The sequence below is a fragment of the Otolemur garnettii genome, unplaced genomic scaffold (assembly GCF_000181295.1).
Source record: "Otolemur garnettii isolate 467f Iridium unplaced genomic scaffold, OtoGar3 scaffold00146, whole genome shotgun sequence".
Classification (NCBI taxonomy): domain Eukaryota; kingdom Metazoa; phylum Chordata; class Mammalia; order Primates; family Galagidae; genus Otolemur; species Otolemur garnettii.
In genome coordinates this window covers 1569984-1589383 of record NW_003852541.1, presented here as the reverse complement: position 1 = coordinate 1589383, position 19400 = coordinate 1569984, and the positions used below count along the sequence as shown (strand labels likewise).

The 19400-nt window shown below is 50.8% G+C and overlaps 1 protein-coding gene across 1 annotated transcript in view; it reads left to right on the top strand.

The window, feature by feature from the left end:
- The window catches only part of ABLIM2 (actin binding LIM protein family member 2), a 189812-nt gene that overhangs the window by 51743 nt on the left and 118669 nt on the right, over window positions 1–19400 (top strand). The window contains exons 2-3 of the mRNA XM_023518759.1: window positions 5537–5680; window positions 13760–13943. Of these exons, the coding sequence (XP_023374527.1) occupies window positions 5537–5680; window positions 13760–13943 (328 nt within the window). The remainder of the gene's footprint in view (window positions 1–5536; window positions 5681–13759; window positions 13944–19400) is intronic.

The following is a 19400-nucleotide window of genomic DNA, read 5'->3' as shown; positions in this document are numbered from 1 at the left end:
TAATGGCATGTGCCCACCGTTATGATAGTGTACAGAGCAGTGTCGCTGCCCTCAAACTCCTGTGTGCCACCTGTGCATCCCTTCCTCCGCCAGAGCAGTGTCGCTGCCCTCAAACTCCTGTGTGCCACCTGTGCATCCCTTCCTCCGCCACAGCCCTGGTAACTGCCTATTTCTTTACTGTCATGGTCATTTGCCTTTTCCAGAATGTGACAGAGCTGGAATCACTGGGTGTGTTTTCCAGTTCAGACTGGCTCCTCTCACTCAGAGTTCAAAGTTCCCCCATGCCGCTTGGTGGCATGCTAGCTTGTTTCTTTGTAGTGATACAATATTCCAATAATATTCCATTGTCCAAGTTTGTTTATCTGTTCAGAGTTCAAGGTTCCCCCATGCTGCTTGGTGGCATGCTAGCTTGTTTCTTTTTAGTGATATAACATTCCAATAATATTCCATTGTCCAAGTTTGTTTATCTGTTCATCCACTAAAGGACATCTTGAAAGTTCTGTTTTTATTTATTTATTTATTTATTTTCCATCTCTTTCTCCCCTAAAGTTTTCATTTTAATGTAAAACCCATACATGGCAGGTTGTGGGCCGGATTCTGGGGGACTGAGATGAATTTCACTTGACCTCTCCTTCCAAGACCTTTCTGGTCTGGGGCAGTTGACAGAAAAGTGGCCAGACTGTCCAGCCCACTTCAATCTCACATGCAGGTGCACACCACACACAACCAGAAAAGGGGAGGACCTTTTCACGTGTGAGCTTGGTGAAAATCACAGAGGACTTCACAGAGGCAGTGGCACAGGAAGTGACTCCTAAAGGAAGGTCCAGAGAAGGCAGGGGCCTTCTACGTGGAGGTAACAGCATGTGCAAAGGCCCAGAGGCTCCAAAGCACACAGATCCATGAAAAATGAATGGGCTCAGGGCAGGCACCAAGAAGTGGGGATCCTGGGAACGGGAGTTGTTCAGAGAGGTGCAGTTGAGATTTAGACTCACTGTAGGATGCGTGTTTAGATGGTAAAACAGGCATGCTAACATTTCATTGGTCATTCTGGAAACAACACAGTGGGGCAGTTCACACTGGTCCAAGCAACCTGTAGGTCTTGCTCATTGTTCTGGCCTGTGCTGCGCTTTGTAAGAACCTTGCAGGAATGGGACCTGCCTTCAGCCTGAGATGCCGCCTCCCTCCTGGAATCTGACACCAGCTGGAGGTGTGGCTTCTTGAGCTTCTTTGAGAGGTTGTGTCCCTCTTAACCCAAATGTAGGTTCCCTCTGCACTCCAGAGGGCTCTCTAAAGGAACAGTCATAGTTTGGTTATCCCATGGGGCACTGGCCAGGCTGGGCCCTGCTGTCAGGAGCCAGCAGCTCCACCTCTCATGTCCTAGAGTTATTTGGAATAACCAAAGACATTTTTAAAATAAGCCCCCCTGGCCTCCTGAATCTCACACTCTGCATGAGTTGGAGCCTCCAGGTAGTATTGGCAACCTCAGGATTGGCTGCCTGCCCTGATCTCTCTTGGCCTCAGTGGCCTTACCTGTGAGATGGGCCATCATCACAGCTGCCTCATAGAGGTGTCATGAGGATGAGTTGATACATGCATTGCTCTTAGAATGGAATTTAGTGTGCAACAAGGGCTCAAGAAATGCTATGTATTGGGGCAGCACCTGTGGCTCAAAGCCTACTCCTTTGAGCCATATACCAGCCACCTGCCCCATATACCTAAGGTGGCAGGTTCAAACCTGGCCCTGCTCAAAAACTGCAAAAAAAAAAAAAGAAAAAAGAAATTCTAGTTATTAAAAAGAAGGAAATGGTTTCATTTCATTTCCACAAGCTCTCCACAGCTGCCTGCTGCACATGGAGCCAGGGCTGGCGCCAGGGACAGAGGGGAGTCGTTGCCCATCCCTGGCCCTGAGCAGCTAGCGGAGAGCAGAGGCCAGCTGGCCCCAGAGAGGCACCTTGCTCCTCAGCAGCTTTGTTCAGTACTAATCTATTATTTGGAAAGACCGTTTCCATCAGCAATTGTATATTCCCGGCTACTGGCTCTCTTTGACCTTCCCAGACAGCTCAGCTTTAGGGTGGAGCCTCTGGGGCACAGTCTGAGGAGGCTGGAGGGGCTAGCTCAAGCCCCTGCCCCACCCTCTGCCACACCAAGCCCCCTTTCTCCCAAAGGTGGCTGGGGCAGTGCTGACAATCAGTGGCTGCTGCCTGCCAAGCACAGAAGCACAGGTTAGCCTGGCCAGGCCGGGGGCCCCCCTGGCCCCCTCCCTGTGCTTCCCTGTGCTTGCAGGGCACCTGTGCCAGTCTCGGTTTGCTAACCAGAAGCACGAAGTAGCAGCACCTACTCTGCCACTGCTGTGCCAAGAGAGACACTGCATGCAGAGCACCTATGGTGTATGCAGTTGCCTATGGGGCAGGGGCAGGAGACAAGCAGGGTTGTGCAGATTTGCCATTGTTACCCGGCCTCTCCTTTATGCCCCTGTCCTCACAGTTTGGCAGCTGCAGCAGGTGCAAAGAATGAATCCCTTTGTGAGTGTAGGTGGGGGGCAAATAGGCCCATAATTCAAATCCACCACTATCTACCCGCTGTGGTACCAGGAAGCTGGAGGGGAAACCTACCGGGGGACATAGACACCCAGATGCCTTCGTGGTGCGGTGTCTGCCTGCCGTCACCAGGGGGCAGCACCACCTCCACAGCCAGCAGTCCCGGGTGCAGCAGAGGAGGTACCCAGCCGACAGGGTAGTATCCTTCAAGCAAATTGCTGCTCTTACAGTAGCTCTGCCCCAGAACCAAATATATTTCCAGTAGTCTGGGAACTGATGATGTCAGGCCATGTGTTCTTGAAAATAATGATGGCTATTGTTTCCTGAGCACTTACTGTTTGCTGGGCTGGTTGCTAGGCAAATAGTTTTGCCCTGGGTCCTAGCATCCTCTGAGATGAGCTGATGCTCACAGAGGACAGATAGGCAGAGTTTCAGAGACTCACCCAAGGTCACAGCCTGAAGGAGGTGAGCCTGGGCTGCATCCTGGGTGGTCTGGTCCCACCACCTATGCTGCCCCCAGGAGCCTGGCACTGGGAGTTCTCTTGTGCTGGATTTGAGCTGTATTCCAGTAGTCTGAACACCTGTCAGGTTGTGAAGAGATGAGCGTGCCCTGTTCCTGGTGTTCCCACTAAATGAGAACACAGAAGTTCTGAAGATCCGCCTCCTCTGCCCTTGTACCCTCTGACAGAGCCTCTGATGTGGACCTAGGCCCTAGGGCGGGTGAGCAGGAGCAGGCACTGAGGTTTCCAGCTGCAACTCCAATGCCTGCTCTGCATGGGGATTTTACATTCAATTCCAGAAAACCCTGCTTTCTGCCCCTCCCCAACTTCACCAACCCTAGATGAGGTGATATCTGTGAAGATGCTGTGGATGAAAGAGGTGTGGGACAAGTATGGACACTTAGCCCAGAGGGATAATTGTCACTGGGCCCCCAGGGGTTGCACAGGAAGTTGGGCGTGGGGGGAACCCCTGTTGGATTCTGTGCCATCCCCTTTGCTGTTTAGCGTCCTGAGTTTCTTGAAACTGGAGTCTGGTGTTAGCACCTGGGCCCAGGGTACCCAGGGTGGTGCCGAATTATTTTTCGTGGTATTTACTTCCTTTCCTGGACCTGCTCCTCCAGGCTGACACCTCACCCTCATCCCCAGGCAGATACACCTACCATTCTTGTGCTGTTCAGAATATCCGTTTTCAAAAGGCCTGCTGCCCCCAGAAGGATCTGGGTCCTTCTCTGTACGGTCCTGGGCTCAAAGCCCCATCTGTGGGCAGGGGTGCCAGCAGATGGGGAGGCCACATTGGTGGCTCCAGGCCATTTGGGGCCAGTGGTTACAGAGTTCTCATTTGGCTCCCTGGTGCTGAGAGAGCACCGGCTGCTGGGAGTCTGGCGTGCAGCAGGCTGGCTTCCTAGCTGGACGCGGGAGACACAGACTGGTTTCTCAGGCAGGTGGCTGCGGGTTGTGGGCCGAGTTCTGTCTTTCTCTACAGTCTGGCCATTGTTTATTTGTGCATTCAATGTCTCAGTATGATCACGGGGATGGACACCAGCGTCAGCACAGTGCCTGGGCCACGTGAAGGCGTGTGTTGGGCAGCTGCCCTTGCGTTGGTTCTTGCTGTCCTGGGGGACTCTTGCCCCCAAACGAGGGGTGACTGGCAGAATGGGGGGTGCTCGGGCCCTGCACCTGTATCGCTGGCCTGTCTAAAATGTTGACCACTGTGCCAGTTTCCTTGGCTGCTGTAATAACTGACCCCAAAATTAATGGATTCAAACAACACAAACCTGTGATCCTATAGTTCTCTGGGCTAAAACAAGCTGTTGGCTGAGCTGGTTCCTTTTGGAGGAGGGGAAAATCCTGTCCTTGCCTTTCCCAGCTTCGGGAGGTGCCTGCATTCCTTGGCTCCTGGGCCCCTTCCTCCCTCTTCAAAGCCAACAATGTGGTGTCCCTCTGACCTTCCATAGCCATGTCTCCCTCTGACACAGCTGGGAAATGTTCTCTGACTCCAAGGACTCTGTGATTACACTGGGCTGAGCTAGACAGTCCAGAATTTCTTAATCATATCTGCAGTGTCTGGGAACATATGCACAGGTCCCAGGGGTTGGGATATGGACATCTTTGGGGGCTGTTATTCCAGCCTCAACCATTTGGCCACAGAACCTCCTGCCGACCCCACCTCTCTGTGCCTACCCTAGGCTCCAGGGGTCATCTGTCCTTCTAGGTTAAGTTACCCACCCAAGCCTGAGCATTGGCTGCCCCCCCCACACCTTTCATATGAATCCTGCTCACCTGCATGGGTCCTGCACACAAGGCTCTCTGCTCCCACACCCAGCCTCCCCTCTCCGTCTAGCCAACTCCTCATGCTTCTGAGCTAAAGGGGTTCCCTGGAGCCCCACCCAGTGCCAGGTAGACCACCAGCTTATCACTGTTGCCCACCTGGCTGTCCCACTGCTCAGCTGGGAGCCCTGGGGCAGACCTGAGACTTCTCTGCCACAGGCCCCCATGACCTATGTGCTACCTCTGCTTTAGGGGGACAGGTATGGCGAGTATGTGACTTTGTCTAGTCCCTGGGAGCCTATGGTCAGGCCCTATGACCATTTGCCCCAACTTGTTCATCTGCCCAGCACCTCTTACATCACGGCCAGCTTTAAGGAGACAGCAACAATATTTAGAGCAATGTCCCAGGACCCAGAGAGAATGTGAAGCAAATTCCTAAGATGACTGTGGCTATTGTACCTGCAGTGGAGAGGATGCTGTCCCTCCTCTGCTGCTGAAGGGCTGTGAACTCACCAGGGAGATGCCTGGCCTCTGGGACCCTGGAGGTTCTAGACAGCAGAGATCAGGTCATCCTTTGGGAGGGACAGTGGTGGCCTACATCTGCCAAAGAAAAGGAGACTCCTGTCTGTCTGATGCCCTGTGGGGCTTGTGCCTCGTGGTACAGGGCCCTGTGTCCTCACATCCTTGGGCCTGGTGCCTGCCTCCCTTTAATCAGCTTTTCTGTTCCTACAGTGTCACAGCCCCAGGCTGCTCACAGCCCCCTGGAGAAGCCACCCAGCTCTGCGATCCTGTGCAACACGTGTGGCAATGTGTGCAAGGGGGAGGTGCTGCGCGTGCAGAGCAAGTACTTCCACATCAAGTGCTTCGTCTGCAAGGGTGAGTGTCTCCAGGCCTGCAGCCCAGCCTCCTCCGGCCAGCCTCCCAGTGGCCATTCCTCGCCCTACAGAATGTCCCAGGGAGACTCCAGTCATGACTAGGAACTTCTCCAAGTCTGGAATTGCATCCGACACTGTGATTTTCCACGTGCCTGTGTCACTTGTGTGATAGAGGAATCTGCCAGAGCAGGGAGGGTTGGGGGGCAAAAGTCCAGACCCCCAGAGCTGTGCTCATACAGCTGACCCAGTGTTGGAGAATTGCGATTCTGTGGCCAGAGCAGAGTGAAGGCAAAGGCCATTGTCAGCCACATGAACCCGAAAGTGTGGGGTACGTGGGAACTTCGTGTGGCTGCAGACACCCAGGCACCTGCAGCCAGAGGTGTGCCAAGAACACTGCCAAATGGAATCACTTTAGTTTTTTCTAATTGTAACAAATAATGTAAATAACATACTAAATTCAAATAATACAAAAAGGACAAGAAAAGTATAACAAATAATTGCGTGCAGGCTCTCTCTCTCAGAAGGCCCCTATGCACGCCTCCTTCCAGCCTTTCCCTCCTCCGTACTGAAGAGAATACGTGCTCCACTGTGCAGAAATGGTACTAAACAGATCTGCATTTAATTTTCTAAAAATATATGAAAATAGCATTTCTTCATATGCAAACAAAGCCAGTTTGATGTATCTAAACCCAAAGAGTTTGCATTTGTAAAGGAATTACGTTAACAATACTACAGATTCTTTCTGTGGCAGTCCAGCCTGGTCATTGCCTCCTTTCCTGTGGGTTTGGTGTGCCCCTTCCCAGGCCTTTGGAGATTCCTGCTACCCAGGTGAAATGAGGGTTTACTCTTTTGTTGGCAAACAGAATTAGAGGAAATGTGTCTGAAGTAGGTAATTGAGTGACCTGGGGCTGCCTGCATTTGCACCACAAAAGGTCCCAGGAGGCCCCACTGGGCTGGGCCCAGCCTGCCTCTCCCAGGCCCCGAAGACAGAGGAGGGAGGCAGACCAGGGAGGGAGACAGACCAGGGAGGGAGATGAGTATGTTAGGTAAGGTGTGCAACACAATTTGAAAAGTTGACTTTTTATAGTAAAAACCAGTGACAAGGAGGGGATGCCCACAGAGAAGGATTTGGAAGCATCCAGAGAGGACTTGGTGGAGAGAGGGTGGTGTTTGGCTATAACTCGCAGACAGTAGAAATCTGCCTGTCAGAAGTGAGGCTGTTTCAGGTGGGAGGGAATCTGCCTGGCCTGGTCAGAGAGGGGAGCTGAGGCCGGCAGGTGCTGGGAGCTGGTCCAGGACTTTGATCCTGGCCAGCCTGCAGTCCCCAAACAGGGCCTCCCCTCCCAGGTTTCTGTGGAGAAGGGAAAGGGGGGAGGATAAGGGCGGAGGAGGGGGAAGCAAGGGCAGCAGATACACCCCCACCCCCAAGACCTCCGTGTCCACTTGTCCACTGTCTCCCATGCTCTGTATAAAGACTGTGTGTGGAGGGCCCTGGGGTTTGCAAAGGGAACTTCTGCTGCAGAAAGAGAAATACCCCAGACACGACCCTGATGCCACTGGGCCTGAAGAGCGTTGGAGCCCACAGGCAGGCACCTGGAGGCAGGGACAGGTGACTCAGGAAAGACAGTGAGCTGCCCCATTTTTGGCAGGGGGACAGGTGTGGAGGTGTGCTGGGTACCTAGGGTTGAGGTGGACCCAGCCCTGTACCTCAAATACCCTGTCCATGAGCATGATGGCTATTAGGGATGTCACTGAGGGTCACCTGATGCCCCAGAGTCACCCAGATCCGGGACTGCCCTGTGCATGCACAGCCTGGCTCAGCCCCCTGTGACATCTCCCCACAGTACCCTGACTTCCCAGGCACCCCAGCCCGAGTCCTCATAATGAGGACCCAGGGACACCCCAGGGTGGCAGCTTTGGGGGCTGCTAGAAGATGATGACATGAGCAGCGTGCTCCCCTACACGCACTGGGTGGGTAGAACAGGCCTGACTGGGGGTGACTGTGACAGGCTTTAGCATCACTGTCTACCCGCTTTTCCCTGTTTCTGGGTCCCCCACCACAGGCTTCAAAGCAATGGGGGTGCTCAGTGCCAGAGAGGTCTTCCCTAAGGAGAGGGGGTGGCCACTGTCCTGTGCTCAAGCCTTCCCTTCCCTGCAGCCTGAAGCATTTCTTCCTTTTCATTAGTGCTTCCCAGGGCATTGCAGCGTTTGTCTGGTTTAATTTTCGCAACTCTCCATAAAGATACATTGGCTATGTTTCTGAAAAGCCAAACCCATTAGATTGCTCTTTTTAAAAGCCTATTTTAAAAGACAAAGGGGAAGTGCTCACTTTATTTAAAAGGATTTTCCATAAGCATGGACCTTAGGCATGTAGTGAAGTACATCAGATTCCTCCCCCCACCCGTCATCTGGTGTGACCCAGTCACCTGGCAGTTCCCACCTAGTAGGTGGTGGGAACTGCCCAGGTCCTGTCCCCAGGTGTCCACTTGGGCAGGTCCCTTCCGTCTCCTCCAGTAGATGTGGTTTTAACTGTAACCCCTTCCTCACCAGCCACACTCTGACCCGGGGCCTGAGAGTCATGCTCCATCTGTGGTGGCTGCTCAAAGCATTAGTGACTACAGCCCCAAGCAGTGGCAGGAGTCTGTGGGCACCCAGGCCCAGCCCCAAGGCCCACTGCCCATGCCTTCCACCGTCAGATATAGACTATCACTCTGTGCCGGGCACTGTGTGGGCCCTGTGGACATGGTGGTGGCCCCTGTGCTTCTCCTGCTGAAGAGTGGACAAAGCAGCTCAGCTTTCAAAGGAACTGCATTTGCTTAAGCACAAGAACCCCATGGTCTAGATTAATCTTTTATCCAGGCTTTCATGAAAATGCAGTTTATAAATCACTAAGGATGCTTTTCAAGGAATTAAAAAAAACTCAACTCCTAGTGTTTTTAACAACATGGATAGTTATCATCTTAATTTAGAGTTTAGAGGTAGCTTCCCACCACTACCCCAGGGTTGATTAGATTAACAACTCAAGAGGGTCATCAAAGACCCATTTTTTTTCTCCTTTTTTCCATGGACTGTCCCCTCTCCCACATATCCTCCTACGCATAACGCATATCAGCAGTGTCTCTCCTTATGGTCTCAAGGTGGCTGCCATTGCTCCAGCATCACATCCTCACATGGTGGCATCCAACCTGGGAAGGGATGGGGGAGATGTGCATAGGCAAAGGGCACTCTCCTTGCATGATCCTTCTGCTGATCAGGGAGGCGATCCCTTTCCCTCAAGTCATCTGTTGATTTGCTATGTGACTCTTTGGCCAGAAATAGCTCACATGCTGCCCCCACTGGCAAGGAGGGGAGGGAGGATTGTGACTGACCACCATGTCTACCCTCAGGTAGAAATGTTACCAGTCAAACCAAGCTCAGGTAGATGTTACTAGTCAAACCAAGGCAGGCTCTGTAAGCAGGGAAGACAGTTGCATCACAGTCTAATTCTGCTTCAAGAGGTCCCCTGATGTGGAGTTCCTGCTAACCAGGCACTTGTTTGATGTGTCTAAGTTTACTTGGGAAAACTTGTGAAAGAAATGACATAATTTTCTTCCTGTCCCTGGATTCCCAGGCTTGGACTTTGATACCAGAAGGTCTGGGTTCACATCCCACTTCTGCCACCAACAGTTCAGGTGGATCTTAGGTACGTTTCTTTTTTTTTTTTTTTTTTTGAGACAGAGCCTCAAGCTGTCCCCCTGGGCAGAGTGCCGTGGCATTACAGCTCACAGCAACCCCCAACTCCTGGGCTCAAGCGAGTCTCTTGCCTCCACCTCCCAAGTAGCTGGGACCACAGGCGCCCGCCACAACGCCCGGCTATTTTTTGGTTGCAGCCGTCATTGTTGTTTGGCGGGTCCGGGCTGGGGATTCGAACCCGCCACCTTAGGTGTACGTGGTTGGCGCCTTAGCCGGTTGAGCTATAGGCGCCGAGCCTTAGGTACGTTTCTTAACCCAGTTTTTCCAACTGGAAGATTCGATCAACAACCATTTTTTGAGCACCTAATATGTGCCAGACACTATTCTAGTGCTTGGGATACATCCATGAAGAAACCAGACATCCCATCCTCAAGGAGACCAGTCTGGCGCAGGAGACAGACAGTAAAACCATTTGGAATGAGCCAGCAAGAGAAGGTCGCGTTGGGAGTTACAATTTTAAACTGGGTGGTCAGGGTGAACCTTGGGGAGGAGGTGGCCTTGAAGTGCAGAAGTAGGGGAAGGAATTAGTTGTTCTCCCCTGAGAAGGAGAAGAATTCTAGCCAGAGGGAACAGCCAGTGTGGAGCCCCTGAAGCAGGTGTGGGGACAGCAGGAATCCCTTGGGCAGGGGGAGCTAGGGCCTGGAGGTCCTGGTGAAGACTTTGGCTCTGATACCCAGTGAGGGACCCAGAGAAACAGCCTGCTCTGTTCTAGGTCTCTGTGGATGGCTGGGCACTGTGCCAGGGTAGGGAGGCCAGCACAGGGGTAGGCAGAAACAACCCAAGGCAGTTGGAGCTCAGGCCAGAGGTGACAGTGGCTTGGACAACGGGGTGAGGAGATGGCTGTTTCTTGATACATTTTAAAATTCAGCTGGCACTGTCTTCATACTACAAAATGGGAGTGAATAGGCCCATATAAATATGGTGAAAGTGTGAACACATAGTAGGTCCTTGGAAAAGGAAAGCAGTTGCCGTTTTACAAGCAGCTTAAAATCTGTCTAGAAAAATGAAGCTGGTTCTCTTGGCCCTTCATGGGTGGCTGAGCTCTGTGCTTTTGGATTATGTTGTTTTAAAAAACTGTGATCTGTCACCTCCTTACTTGCAATGAATGTCCTGGAAACACTGCAGTGAGGAGAAGATGAGGCCACGACCAAGTGTGACCTCAGAGAAGCAGGCATTTTCTGGTCTGATTAGCAGCGGAACTGAGAAAGTCCATGATTTTAGCAGGAGCCAAAGAATCGGGTGGGGAGGGAGGGATGTGTGTCCAGGGAGGACAGCTATGAGTCACCTGTTACTTGGTAACAGGGGTGGAGCTGTCAGTGGGCCCAGTCCATCTGGGACTATAAATAGCCACCAGCTCTAGGTGATCTGGGAGTCAGAGGGAGTGTTGCAACCTGCTTGCATACTTTCCCTTCTGGACCCTTGGGAGAATTTGCAATAAACAGCCAAGGGCTCCCAGGATCACAGGAAGCTGGGAGAGGTGTGCCTCAGCCCTGGCCCAGGGCACTCCTCCTTCTGCACTGCCTCTCCCAACAGGGTACAGGGATGGCAGGATCACAGGCAGAGCTGTGATAGCTCACAGCAGAAAGGGATCTCAAGTGAGAGACATTCCTCCATTGCTAGACACTTAAATCATTTCTAGGTAATAAGCTATTTTTTTTTTTTTTTGAGACGGAATCTTACTCTGTCACCTTGGATAAAGTGTTGTGGCATCATAGCTCACAGCAACCTCAAACTCCTGAGTTCAAGTGATCCTCTTTCCTCAGCCTTCTGGGTAGCTGGCGGTACAAGTGCCTGCCACCACGCCTGGCTAGTTTTTCTATGTTTAGTAGAGATGTGATCTCTTTGTCGTTCAGGCTGGTCTCAAACTCTGAGCATAAGCAATCTGCCCACCTTGGCCTCCCAGAGTGCTAGGATTACAGGTGGCACCCAGCCTCTAATCAGCTTTTTATACCCCATCTCCTTTATTTCTTGCAACAACCTTGTAAGCTCAGTATTGTTAACTTCATTTCATAGGTGAGGACTCCAGGGTTCAGAGAGGTTCAGTAACTTACCCAAGGTTACACAGCTGGGAAGAAGTGGGAGTGCGGATTTAAACCCAGCCTGTCTGACTCTGAAGCCTGGTGTCTATTCACTACACTGTACTGTAGTACTGCAGCAGGAACATGCTTCGGCTGAACTTCTGTGGATATTCATGGTCATTTCCTTGGGATAGATCCCAGGAGAGGGCATAAGTCAAAGGGCAGGCGCAGTTTCCACATTCTTTAGCATCAGTGCCAAGGGATATTCCAGAAAGTGATACCATTCTCCACCCTGTCCTATTTCTCGTAAATGACACCAGTGTGTGCCGGAAAGATAGCAGACACTGTCACCCGCACCTGCTCTGCTGCCCCCCTGGTGTTCTTGCTAATTTGATATATTGCAAAATGTAATAAAATAACAGTGTCCTGTTTTGATATGGATTTCTAAAATTCCTGGAGAATGTGGACTTTTTCTTTTGAGAGGCAGCAGTATAGGTTTTATCTGCTTTGCAGTGACCTCAGCATGCTCAGGGCAGCTGGACTCTGACTAGTTGTCTCCCAGAGAGCAGGAGGGCCCAGCTAGGAGGCTGTCCAGCTCTGTCCCCTCAGGCTCCGTGACGCACTCACATCACTTTAATGGGGTACCACAACCACTGCCATCCGTTTCTCCTCCAAGGAACAGCTAATGTCATCACATCTGTATGAAAAATAGAAAAGTAGCCGAGTCCGGAGCCATGAGTGCTCCAAGCCTTCCCACCTCTTGGGTGCTATCTTGCTATTGGTGGTGTATATGTAAAAATACTATAACTTGCCTAAGACAGACCCCAGATAGTCTGTTCCTCCTGAGTCAGGATGCATTTGCTTGGCCTCAGACAGGGTGTTGAGGAGAATTCAGCACCAGCTTGGAGCTGGCTTCAGGCCTCCTGGGACTAGCCATGACGTCCTGGATGGTGGCCAGCAAGAGCTCATCGGGGGCTCATCTGGGCTGCCATCTATACCTTTGAAGTAGGTCCTGTTTTCTAGATGAGGAGCTGGGGTTCAAATCCAAGCAGCTCCAAGGAGTGGCTGTCAACTGCCTGGCGTTGTGTCTTACCTATCGGGAGAGTGGACACCTCCTTGGAGAAGTGGAGATGACTCAGTCCTGGGAAGGAAGGCTGTCTAGCTGCAGTGGTAGCTGTAACTGGTTATCAAGAGCTTGATGAAGAAGTTTTGTACATGGACATTGGTGGTCTCACTTTGTCATCAATAATCCACTGGCTGCTTTCAAAAGGAAAATGGAAAAATGAAATTTAAAGGTCTCCATATTTACCTTATACAGAAACTGCAGCCTTTGCAAATTTCAGGTGTCAGCTTTAATGTGTAGGAGGGCTACCTAGGTTTTCAAAACTCCAGCTTGGGGGTTGTGAGTTACTCTGCCCTGTCACAACCCCAGGCTGACCAGGTGACCATGTCAGGCCAAGACTACAGGGGCTCCTCTGTCCCTCCAGCAGGGAGGGGCCACGGCTAGCCAGTGTGGGCCACAGGCTGCTCTCTCTGAAGCTGTGCGTGGCTCCCACATGCCACTGGCACTGGAGGGGAGCCTATGGGGAGAACATGCATGTGTCCTGGACACCAGCTCAGAGCCTCTGAGCTGGCAGCAGCTGACAGGAAGTCCCAAGGATGGGTATCTCATTCCCTGTCTGGCAGAGTTCCCTTGGCCCCTCCATGGGACACCATAGCATCAACTTCCTGGAGCAGGTGTGTGTTGGGCGTAGGGGACAAGGAAGATTGACATTCAGGTATCCTCAGGCTCTAGATTGTGGGCATCTGGACTTGTCCACATCATGGTCAAGGTCTGTGAGGATGTGAAGGCCAAAAGATTGTGGGAGGCATTTATGGGACCAGGCCACCGACCATAGGACTTCGACTGTCCTCCCCTGGGATCTGGCACATAGCAGGTACTTGGGCTTTAACTTCCCTCCTGAGCTGATACATCTGGTGCTGGAGACAGCTCACCTGAACCAGGAAGGGGCTCATGGGGCAACCTGGTAGGGTCAAGGAGGCTTGGAGAGCATCCAGTCAGGGTGGGAGGCTGGCTCCTCTAGGAAGCCTGGTTCTTTTCCAAAACCTGCCACAACAAAAGTCTATTCCACTCCAGGCCAAGGGCAGTAACTGCAGCCAGTCTGTGGAGCCCGGACCCCCAAAGATTGAGTGAGGGCCCTGGACTTGGTGCCAAGGCCTCGAGGCCAGTGTCAGGTGGGGTGTGTGTGTGGAGGGGGCTCCCCCTGGGACTGGGGGGCTGCAGAGACGGTCATCTCCACTGCTAATGCCACCTCTCTCTCCTCTCCCAGCTTGCGGCTGCGACCTGGCCGAGGGCGGCTTCTTCGTGCGGCAGGGCGAGTACATCTGCACGCAGGACTACCAGAGGCTCTACGGCACCCGCTGCTTCAGCTGTGACCAGTTCATTGAGGGCGAGGTGGTGTCCGCACTAGGCAAGACCTACCACCCCGACTGCTTTGTGTGTGCAGTCTGTCGGTGAGTGGGGCCTGGCCTCCCTCCTCCCGCAGCCCCGGCCCTCTCCTCTCCTCACTGTACCTCTTCTAGCACTCTGCCCTGTGGGCATCCCGGGGAGTGCCCAGAGGCTGTCTGGTTGCCCCTGGTCCCCAGTGCCCGGCATGGTGACTGCTGGGGAGGGACTGGGCAAGAGGCCAGCGGGCACTTTCCCACATGCTTGGCCCCTCCCTCCCCCTCCGCAGCATCCAGCTCACTCCTCCCAAGGGAAATGTTCCATTTCTAGAAAACAAAGACTAAAAAAATAAAACAGAGTTGATTTTCTGCCCTGTTCCCCTGTCTCACCACACCCAGCTTGCTGGGGACTTTCTCAGTGTTGTTTCCAAAGCAGTTCTCTGTAGTTACAGCATGTGCCCGAGACAGAAATGGAACCTTTTGTCAGAGGATGCTGGAGAGAGGGGGTGGCAATGAGAAGGGACATTTCTGATGGGAGAGTCCCTGTGTGTCACTGCAGTGTGACTTGGGTCAGAGTTTTCCCAGGGATTATCTGAATGTTTGATCTTTGTGTATACGTAGCTTAGAGATGATGGTTGACATGCTCACAGTTGGTTCAATAGATCACCTCTGGAGAAGCCAGTATTTTAAAAATAATAATTGATGGCTCTGGTTATGTTGGAGTAACTGGAACTGGACTCATCTACCCACCATAAACAACTAGAAAACTGGACAAAGTACGTGAAATAACTGTTTCCAGACTGCAGAGTACAGGCAGCTCAGGGCAAAGAGAAGGGAGAAACAAAAGGAGCCCTAGGATCACCCCAGCTTTCTGCCTGGAGGCAGTGTCTTGAAGGCTAGTGCAGGGAGGGGAGCCCCACAGGGACATGGCGGCCTCCCAAGTTCAGAGGTTGGGAAGGCAGAGTAGCGCAGGGCACGAGCTCCAGAGACCAGCACGGGCGCTGTGAGTACAGACACAGAGGACACCACGAGGTGGGGCAGAGACTGGCAGGGTTGCCGTGACATGAGGTTTAGACATACTTGAGCTCTGACCAGAGAGATTTCTTGTTGAACATGAAAGAGGGACACGGAAAGGGTCCTGCCACATTAACAAGACTAAAGCACCCCTAGAGTGAAAGCTGCAATAACTGTGCCCTAGCAAAGTACAAAGCAAGCCTCTGAGAGATGGTGTTGGCTGCACGTAAACCCCCGCCTGCAAGAGCAAAGCCCGACACTTTTCATAGGAAGATAAAAAAATCCAACACTTAACAATGTAAGGTTTATCATATATAACATCCAATTAAAAATTACTAGGCATAAAAAGATGTTGGAAAATGTGACTCAAAGCCAGAAGAGCAGTCTAGCATTAAATCTAGATTCACAGCCATGGTGAAATGAGCTGACATTGTAAATATGTTTCCGTATTTAAAGGAAATATGACCTGAGTGGGAGAGTGTTATGGAAGATATAAAAAGAAACCAATTCTAGAAATGAAGAATATAATTCCTGAAATGGAAAATTCCCTAGAAGGAATTTGCAGTACCTTGGGTATTGCAAAAGACAAGATCGGACACAGCAATAGAGACCTTTTGAACTTAACCAAAGAGAGAACAAAAAGACTTAAAAACAGGAAGAGTGCCTCGGCAATCTGCAGCTATAGTTCTGTCTGTCTCGGTTGGGGGAAGGCTCAAAAATATTTGAAGAAATAATGGTTGAAATTTTTCCAGACTTGATGAAAACCATAAACCCATGGATCCAACAATTTCAACCAACTTTAAGCCGAATAAATACAACAAAACCCTGCCAACTCCATTGTGTTCATCCATTTTGTGTTATAGTCCATATAAAGGAAATAGCTCATGCTTGGTAATTTAGTTTTTTTTTTAGAAAAAGAGGTTTTATGGGCTCTTGGTTCTGCAGGCTGTATAAGAAGCATGGTGCCAGCATCTGCTTCTGGTAGGGGCTTCAGGGAGCTTCCAGTCAAGGCAGAAGGTGGAGGGGAGCAGGCGTGTCACACAGCAAGACAGGAAGGAGGAGACTGTGACAGGCTTTTTTACACAAAAATCTCTCCTGTGAAGTAATAAAGGGAGAACTTGTTCATTACGGAGGGAGGGCACCAAGCCATTCATGGGGGATTCCACCCCCCAGGACCCAAACTCCTCCCACAAGGCCCTACCTCTAACTGGGGATCAGATTTAGACATGAGATTTGGAGTGGCCAAACATCCGAACCATATCATCCATCATAATCAAGTTGCTGAAAATCAGTGATTAAAAAATCTTAAAACTAGCAAGATGAAAAAAATATGTATCGACAGAAGCACAAAGTAATGACTTCTCATCAGGAACTGTGCCTGCCAGGAAACAATGGAACCATATCTTTAACGTACTGAAAGAAAAATAGCTATCGAACAGTTTTATATCAGGCAAAAAAACACAGGGAAGAAGCCTTCCAAAAGCGAGGGCAAGACTGCTAAAGGGGGTGCGGTTTCTTTTGTGGGTGAAAAATATGTTCTAAAATGGATTCTGGACTCAGCACCCGTAGCTCAGTGAGTAGGGTGCCAGCAGCATACACAGAGGCTTGCTGGTTCGAGTCCAGCCTGAACCTGCTAAACAACAGTGACAACTGCAACCAAAAATAGCCGGGCATTGTGGCAGGTGCCTGTACTCCCAGCTACTGGGGAGGCTGAGGCAAGAGAATCACCTAAGCCCAAGAGTTAGAGATCACTGTGAGCTGTGACACCACAGTACTCTACCAAGGGCAACATAGTGACACTCTGTCTCAAAAAAATAAATAAATAATAAAAAATAAAATATGATAGATTCTGGGGATGGTTGCACAACCCTGAATACACACTAAAACCTGACGAATTGCACATTATGTTGTATATAAGTAAAATCTAAAAGCTGTTACAAAAAAATAACACACAAAAGCTAAGAGAATTTGTTGCCAGCAGATCTGCCTATAAGAAAGTTCCAGAAAGTCTTTGGGCTGAAGGAAACACAAAATGGACAAACGCAAAAGCAAACCCCCAGCTGGCAGGGAGTAGTTAGGACACACCCGTCTGACGGAGGCAACGTAGACAAGGGATTTTTATAACTCAGTAAGAGGCCGAACAAGGAACACATGATAATAGTGAGCGAAAGAGTTTAATAGATATGTCACCAAGGAGTGTGTATTAATGACCAATAAGTACAGTGTGGCACATTGTTGGTCATCAGGGGAGCGGGATCCAGTCACAGTGCAGTGCCAGTCTACATCCATTAGGTGGCTAAACCCACAAAGATGGAGAATGGCAAGTGTTGGTGCGGATGTAAAGCAAAAGGAATTTTCAGACATTGTCGTCAATGCAAGATGGTACAGCTCCTATGGAAACTGGTTCAGTTGTTTCTTAGAAAGTTAAATATATTTAGCATGTGATCAGAAATCTCACTGTGTGATTTTTTTTTTGTTTGTTTGTTTTGAGACAGGATCTTCCTCTGTTGTCCTAGGGTTAAGTGCCATGGTGTCATAGCTCACAGCAATCTCAAACTCTTGGGCTCAAGAGATCCTCTTGCCTCATCCTCCCAAGTAGCTAGGACTACAGGCGCTGCCACAATGCCTGGCTAGTTTTTCCATTTTTAGTAGAAATGGGTCTCACTCTTGCTTAGGCTGGTCTTGAACTCCTGAGCTCAAGAGATCCGCTTGCCTTGACCTCCCAGAGTGCTAGGATTACGGCGTGAGCCACCACACCTGGCCAGAAATCCCACTGGTAAGTATTTCACTAAAAGAAAGGAAAACATAAGTACACAGAAAGATTTGTTGACAAACGTTTTCAACAGCTTTATGTGTAACAGCCCCAAACTGGGAACATCCCAAATGGCCTTCACCAGGTGCGTGAAATACCTTTCTGTGGTTTGTCCATATGGTGGACACTACTCAGCCATAACAAGGAAGGAATATTGATGTGTGTCTCAGCGTGGGTGAATCTCAGACACGTGTTGCTGAACTAGACACCAGAGACTACGTGCAATGTGATTCCATTAATATGCTGTCCCGAAAGAGAGAAATCCAATCCACAGTGACAAAGCAGATCATGGTGCCTGTGTCTGGCAGTGGTGGGTGGGACGTGACCATAAACGCCACAGGGGACTTTCTGTGTGGACAGAATGTTCTATATTTTGATTGTTCTGGTGGTTACATGAGTGTATAGATTTGTCAAGATACACCTCAGTAAAGCTGAATAAATAAGATAACAGCTCTCATGTACTGAGCTCCCCGTGCCCAGGTCCTGCAGCATGCCTAGTGGCTGACTGACTGCATGAATGTCAACCCTGAGAAGCAGGTATTATTGGCCCATGTTACAGGTGAGAGACTGGAGTTCAGAGAGTTGGAGTAAGTTGCTCTGGGTTACACAACCAGAGATTCTCTCAGAGCACATCCAGGCATGCAGGGTTCCCGCTCCATCCCAAGGCCCACCGTGAGCAGGGAGGCACCAGACTCTGAGATAGGAGAGGCAGACCACAGCACTAAGGCAGATGACCAGGCACGAGGCCTCAGCAGGCTGCATAGGCTCCAGGCAGCGGACGGGTGAGAGGACTGCAGGACCATCCAGGGCCCAGCCCAAGGGTTACCAAGAGCAGGGACTGGCTGATTGGGAGCCGGAGAACACACCTGCTGCATGAACCCTGAACGCTAACCCCACATAGTGCAGGGCTAACAGCAGGGCTTTATCAGAGGAGGCTTAACAGGTGCGTGCTCAAGAAACACTCCTCTGGCTGCCGACGGTGTGACTGAGGCAGGCCCATCTGGGCAGGGCGGTGGGGCACAGCCCTGCACAAATGAGCAGGCTGAGCTCTGGCTCCTGGGGGAGCTTTAGTCCTTTGCTTATTCATTCATTCATTCATTCAACAATGAATTCATTATTTATTGAGTGCCTGGATCTAGAAGCCCAAGATAGTGTTTAAGCTGGGGGCTTAAGGGACACGTCCTGGTCTAACACCTCTACAGGCTTCTGCCCACAGAGGTGCCAGGCTCTCTAGCCAGGCTGAGTTCTGAAGGAAGTGGCCCAGTGGCTGCCAGCAGCTCAGTGGCAATAGGTGTCAAAGACAGACAAGTCTCAGGCTGTGCTTCTGGCCCTGGTTGGCAGGAGGCCTGGCCTTTGTTTGAAGGGCAAAAGCTACCTGAGCTTTTCAGCCTCCGGGAGAGTCCTTGGAACTGTGGGTGGGGGGCAGTCTCTCCTAGACCCCACCCAACCTTCCTCTAGGCACTTACTATGATCCAGAATTTAAATGGGCACCAAAAACTCAGTAGTGAAGGTAAAAGATATTTTATTTTATTTTTATTTATTTATTTATTTATTTAGAGACAGAGTCTCACTTTATTGCCCTGGATAGAGTGCTGTGGCATCACAGCTCACAACAACCTCCAGCTCTTGGGCTTAGGCGACTCTTTTGCCTCAGCCTCCCGAATGGGACTATAGGCACCCAGCTATTTTTTTTTTTTTTT